This window comes from Rosa chinensis, chromosome 5 (genome assembly GCF_002994745.2).
Source record: "Rosa chinensis cultivar Old Blush chromosome 5, RchiOBHm-V2, whole genome shotgun sequence".
Lineage (NCBI taxonomy): Eukaryota > Viridiplantae > Streptophyta > Magnoliopsida > Rosales > Rosaceae > Rosa > Rosa chinensis.
The window spans coordinates 42775420-42781718 of record NC_037092.1 but is presented as its reverse complement, the minus strand read 5'-3'; the positions used below and the strand labels follow the sequence as shown (position 1 = coordinate 42781718).

The window sequence follows — 6299 nt, the reverse complement described above, 5'->3', positions numbered from 1 at the left end:
ATTAATTAATTAATTTTCTTATCAAGATTTGATTGAAATACATTTGGTACTATACTATGACTTATGAAATCTTTATTTAATTTCTTTTAAGTTTAATTTGTATCACTTATTTAAAACCTAATAGTTAAACATCTTAAAAGTTCCCAGCTCATCCCAAGCCTCGTAATTTTGTTTACCTTGAGCCTCTGAATTCTCACTTCTCAGGGCCGCCCTTGACGAAGATTAGTAGTTACCTACTATACCAAAGAAATTAGGATGGTGTTTTTACTAAATTCAATTCCTTATATATTCGCTTTAATTTTATTTGGCATTAATGCCGAAACAGACGACTCTGAATTTAGTGATAATTGTCGGGTTGTATACCAACTTGCAGTTGCTTAAATTGACCCCTTAACTTGCAAAAACTATTAAATTACACTCATTTATGAGAATGTTAATAAATCGTGAATCGAATCAACATATTAACTTGAATTTACTACAAAACAAAAATAATTATTAACTTCAATGGTAACATTATTGGGAAAAATTGAAAGATCATTAATGTTGGAAAAGTTAAAGTGAACAATTTGGGGGTTGGGGCTGTTGGACTCTTTCCCACTTAAAAATTCTACCAAACTATAAATTGTTCACTAACAATCTTATATATATATATATATATATAAAAGATTGTTTATCTGAAAAACAGTTTTTAAAGGATTGTGCGAAATAATGACATAACTAATTAAATTAAAAAAAAGAGGAGTGAATCATATTATAACCTAGTATCTCAGTGCCCTGAAATCCTTAACAACTCAACGGGCAGAATTGCTCAAAAAAATAAAATTGTTTGCTTTTGTTGATGCAGATAATAGAGCCTTCAAAAAGTAGCATTGTGGCAATGGTGCAAGACAAGGGGGGCATCTGACTGGTTCAAAAGAGGTTTTTTTTATGTAGAGTTAAGGTATGAGGTCACCGCAATCATCATTTAAACTAGAGTTTATTTTCCAAGAAGCGCGTGGAAGACTCAACCAAACCCCGGAGTCCCCCCAACTTTTTCCAATTTCACTGTCCCTATATATACCTCTCCAACCCAAACTCAGACCTAAACATAAATGATCATAACCCAGATACAAAACTAAGATAAAACAAGACTGCAACAATGGATCAAGCACCCACAACAGGCTTTCGTTTCTACCCAACTGAAGAAGAACTCGTCTCCTTCTACCTCCTCAACAAGCTCGAATCCAAGCACCAAGACAGCATTCGCCGCGTCATCCCAGACCTTGACATTTACAGCACCGAGCCATGGGAGCTCCCAAGTACGTCCTACATTTCAATGATTCAATCCACTCAAACTAATCCCACCAAAGCTTGGGGCTGAATCCATGTAGCTACCTTGTTAGTACATTCGTACCAAAACTAACCATTTATGTGTTTGTTTTCTATCGTACTGTTGCAGATTATGCAGCGGAGCTGTGCCGTGGAGACACCGAGCAGTGGTTCTTCTTTACGCCCAGGCAGCAACGAGAAGCGCAAGGTGGGAGACCTAACCGGACTACGGCTTCCGGCTACTGGAAGGCAACTGGCTCTCCTGGGTATGTTTACTCCTCGGATAATCGGGTCATTGGAGTGAAGAAAACCATGGTTTTCTACAAAGGGAAAGCTCCAACTGGAAGAAAGACCAAGTGGAAGATGAATGAGTACAGAGCCATTGACGAAACAGCAGCTCCCTCAGCTACCACTAGTAATAGTGCCAGTACTGCTATCATTCCCAAGGTGTGTTTATCTTCCAATTTTTTGCTCACCAAATTTGGAATAATTACACATTTTGACTTATTTTCCCACCCTTAATATAATTACCCACTTTGGAAAAATTCTTTCTGTCCTTTAATTTTTCGCCAACTCTTTGAAACCTTTTGCTCTCTTCCGTACATTTGGTGACGTTTTCTTGTCTTTTACTATATACAGTTGAGGCATGAATTCCGACTGTGCCGGGTGTACATAGTATCGGGGAGTTCTCGAGCATTCGATAGGCGCCCGCCGGAAGGAAGCGGATATGCATCACATCGACGAAGTAATTTAACGGGGGCAAGTGCTTCTTCATCTCACCAGGCAGCAATGGTAGCAGAGAAAACAAGCTCATCATCTGATACTCGTTCAAATTCAGGAGACCAAGCTGATTTCCAAGCAGAGAATAATGATTTGGAAATGGATGATGATCTTCAACCTCTATGGGAATGGGAGCAGCTAAACTTACTCTAAAGCTGACATTCAGAATTCGATAGCACTCACGTGTATGTTTGATTATCCAATAATCGTATTCAAAGTTTAAGTATGACAAGTTCGATGCGAAAAAAGTTCAAACCTACACTTATGATCGTGCCTACAGTTCAACGAATGTTCAATTTGAAGAGTAATTATTGAGAATAGGCATAACTTAATTTAGGTGTAGTTACTTTTTAATTATTTTTTATCGTAATTTAAGTGTAATTAAATTTCAATTTTTTTTCACACTTACCTTAATTTGTAAAAGTGAGTGATGGGTAAAAGTCGGGGCTTAGTTTGGCTTCAACAGTGCGTCAGTATAGATGTCCCTTTTGACGTCTAAAGTGGAAAAAGTTTCGGTTGAAGCTTTTATCTCCCATTCTCATTGTAATCTTCGTTCTTATTAATGAAGTTCTTATTTGATTAAAAAAAAAAAGTGAGTGATGGGTAAAAATAATACTTTTAACCATTTCAAAAGTTTAATAATGGAAGAAAATATGTGTTGACAGAATCTAAGACGTGTTCAATCTCCCACCCATCATTATTTAGTAGGGCTAATTTTGGCTTTATTCAATTTGCAAATTCACTTCCCACTTTGATGGTCTATTTGTTGGAGAAGATTGCTCATTTGAGGACCGATTTAGCGCTTCCTTTAGATTTTCGTGATGCAATTTGTCATCGATACCCACAGTACTTTAAAGTTGTTGCAACTGCGAGAGGTCCGGCATTAGAATAAACTCATTGGGATCCTGAGCTTGCTGTATCAGCTGCTGAGTTATCCTGAAGAGGAAAATCGTGCTAGAGAATTAGAAGAGAAGAATTTGATTATAGATAGACCTCTCAAGTTCAATAAATTAAAGTTACCAAGGGGTCTTAATCTTTCCGAGGGTGAGATGAGGAGAATATGTCTGTATAGAGACATCCCTTATGTATCCCCTTACTATGATTTCTCGGGGCTGAGGTCAGGTACAACTAAGCAAGAGAAACATGCTTGTGCAGTTGTCCATGAGATCTTGAGCCTTGCTGTGGAGAAGAAAACTCATGTAGAACACCATACTCATTTCCGCTAGGAGTTCAGGTTTTCTCAACAGGCCGGTCAGGGGAATGCTGATAAGGCACCCTGATATGTTTTATATCTCGTTGAAAGGAGATATGGATTCAGTTTTTCTTAGGGAAGCATTCCGTGATTCTCAATTGATAGACGAGGATCGTCTGCTGATTATAAAAGAGAAGCTTCGAACTATTATTGCGGTTCCACGGTATCCTAGAAGGGGTGCTCGGATCCCAATAGAGAGGCAGACGGTGCTGAAGGAACCAATGAGGCACAAGATGGAACTGTTGATGAGGGTGAGGAATGGTCTGATACTGATAACTTTATGAGTGATGAAGATGATGAGTTTGATGATGATGATGATGTAGATGATTGGAGTACGTGATGAAGATGAAGATACACCCCCAGATTTCAACGAAGATGGGAAAACATTAAACAATCAACCGAGCAAACCAATTAATCAAGAAGGCTATTCGACAGAGAATGAAGAGAGGATGCTTGTTCCAGTGTTGCCAGATGGTCGGCCAAGAGGACGCTGGTAAATTGACATATCTAATCTGGCCCGAAGATATCCACTGAGAGTGCTCGTTACTTTCTTTTGGCCCGAACTATTTGTGTTTGTCCTACTTGAAGGGGAATTCAACATAGTATCTACAAAGCTCTGAAACCTGCTTTAAGTGCAAAGCCTATATCCTTTTTCTCATCCTTGAGGTTCAGAAAAGTGTTTCTTGGAATACAAAGGCATCCGCATAATGTCTTGTATTCCTTTTGCCTTGTGTTATAGAATTAGATTATTATGTACTCTTAATTAAGTTGACTGAAAATTTTTGGGGAGGGTAAAGTTGCAGCCAGCTTAAAATTGTTTCTTATCTTCTTGTGATATAGTGATCAATACCCTCTGGAATTGCTGAACAGAAATTTTCTAGATTATGTTATAATCTTATAATTAGGTCATCTACTGTTTCAGTTCTTTTCTTTTCCAACATTTATATGCATGTCAAACTTCATATGGCACACACACCCAGATGGACATTGTGGACTGGAATAGAGTTCATGCAGCAAACCACAAAGGTCGTCTGATTGCTGTTCAGGTGTCATGTACCAATCTACCAGCCTACCAGGGTTGCAGCAATGAGGCAAAGTGTCAGGAGAGCTTGTGAGAAACAAACTACCGTATTGCTGAGGTGAGGCTCTAATTCTTTTTCATACTCTTAAGAGTTATTTGGAGGAGATTTTCATTGGCTATAAAATGTTGTCCCAAACGGTCAAACCTAAAAAATGATTATAGCATCCACTTAATAGCACCCTAGCTTAAGTGCCTGCGATGCATTTTATGGTATGTTTTCCCTCGGTAATGTTTTATTCTTACAGTCCTTAGTCGCTGAAATTAAATTTTTCTTCTATAAGTGAATTTGCAGACCTGATGATAAACCCAATTTTGTTGCAAAACTAAGAATTTTTTTATCTGTCATGGCCTTGAAAGTTAATTTTGAAACCTGAGAATTAACATTTCACTGCGTGGGCTAAAGAAACTATACAATAGGCTTTAAACCATCACTAGCTGCTCGTACTCAGACCTGCTCTGTCATTTGGACTATAGGTAATTGGCTGCATTTGCGCTTCACATGTTATCTTTTGGTTCCTTTTCCGAGCAAATATTTATGATTTGGTGCCCCAAATTTGTAATTGGCATCTCTTTATATGTTGGACTTTAGTTATTACTGTAGACTGCATACCTGCACTTGTAGAGCCAGTGCCACCTGTGACTAATGTTGAAGAATGAGAGTTCAGCATCATCTGATGCTCTTTTTTCTTTTTTAAATGATCAAAAGGCTTTGCTAATTTGCTAGTTGTGCCACATGAACTTGGTACTGATCTGGATTTCCCTCTTTTTTTGTTGGTCAAAAGGCTTTCCTTTTTTGCTAGTCAGATTCTGTTTAGGTTTGGTTTTTATGTGGATTCTTATGTTTTTCTCTTGCTTAGTTTGTTACTGTGCTCAGAGCGAAGAAGAATAGTATGGTATCAATGACAAATTGGCATTTATTGTCAAGTATCATGATATGACAGAAAAAGCAAGAATTATGGGATTTGAACCATTTATCAACTCAGGATTTCCTTTTCTACTAATTAGTTCATTCTTGCTGAATTATGAAGTATCAAGTCTTATCGTTTTATTTTTTATTTTTAGTGTTAATGTCTACAGTGTTAAACATATATATGAAAGGAAATGAAATGTTTCAAACACTTGTTTAACTACCGGTGACCCCAGGGGAAGCACACAATAATAAACTGTCACTCTCCTCAAGAAGTTGCCGAGAAACAAGAGATCATATTCACATGACATCAAATTCCAGGTGAGCTCCTAAATTCACTCTATAGCTCAATTTACTGTGAATTGATTATATTTTAGCACTTACTGGGGGACGTTAGCATTTTTAGCTTGCATCGGTAGTTTTGAGTGGACAAGAACAGTAAATAACAATTTTTTTTTTTTTTTTCCCAACTTCCCTTGAATTGAAACATCCATGACATGGATGCTGATAGAACATGGTCTTTCATGTATGGAGGGATGCTTGAATACGGTTTCTATTACTATTACAACCAAGGGCAGGCATAGAGGAAGCTTTGAGCTTCTACCATCTAGAGGGTTGAGATAAGGGGAACCTGCTTATCCTTTTCTTTCCAACCTATTAGTAGATGCACTCACTATGCCAATAATGCCTTCAGACGACAGATGATATCTGTCGTCTGATATGCAAATTTTCTGTTGTATATTCAGCTGCTGTCTCTTACGGCATCAGACGATAGACATCGTCCGTTGTCTCACCCTCCTTCACACAACAGGTGTAATTTAAGAAACTGTCGTCTGAAGTTCCCAACTTTGAAGAATTGGTGACCTTCTGTTGTTTGTAACAAGAAGAAACAACAGATAAATGTTGTTGGCAGATAAAAAGAAACAACATATAAATGTTGTTGGAAAATAGAAAGAAACAACAGATAAATG

General features: G+C 37.7%; 2 protein-coding genes across 2 annotated transcripts; both read left to right on the top strand.

The window, feature by feature from the left end:
• The first annotated feature begins 1074 nt into the window (after window positions 1-1074).
• On the top strand, window positions 1075-2638 carry LOC112166306 (NAC domain-containing protein 90). The gene is made up of 3 exons (XM_024303110.2): window positions 1075-1298; window positions 1439-1755; window positions 1948-2638. The coding sequence occupies exons 1-3, from the start codon at window positions 1139-1141 to the stop codon at window positions 2239-2241; spliced, it is 771 nt and encodes a 256-aa protein (XP_024158878.1). The 5' UTR covers window positions 1075-1138; the 3' UTR covers window positions 2242-2638.
• A 250-nt stretch (window positions 2639-2888) lies between these two features.
• LOC112201813 (protein WHAT'S THIS FACTOR 1 homolog, chloroplastic) lies at window positions 2889-5016 on the top strand. Its single transcript, XM_024342732.2, has 2 exons — window positions 2889-3591; window positions 3664-5016. Exons 1-2 carry the CDS (start codon window positions 3349-3351, stop codon window positions 3835-3837), a joined length of 417 nt encoding a protein of 138 aa, XP_024198500.1. The 5' UTR covers window positions 2889-3348; the 3' UTR covers window positions 3838-5016.
• The last annotated feature ends 1283 nt before the right edge of the window (window positions 5017-6299 follow it).

Coding starts and splice junctions, on each gene's coding strand:
- LOC112201813 (XM_024342732.2), top strand. CDS start 3,349: ATGCTGATAAGGCACCCTGATATGTTTTATATCTCGTTGAAAGGAGAT. Junction 3,592..3,663: donor AGATGGAACTGTTGATGAGG/GTGAGGAATGGT, acceptor ATGATGATGTAG/ATGATTGGAGTACGTGATGA.
- LOC112166306 (XM_024303110.2), top strand. CDS start 1,139: ATGGATCAAGCACCCACAACAGGCTTTCGTTTCTACCCAACTGAAGAA. Junction 1,299..1,438: donor CGAGCCATGGGAGCTCCCAA/GTACGTCCTACA, acceptor GTACTGTTGCAG/ATTATGCAGCGGAGCTGTGC. Junction 1,756..1,947: donor GTACTGCTATCATTCCCAAG/GTGTGTTTATCT, acceptor TACTATATACAG/TTGAGGCATGAATTCCGACT.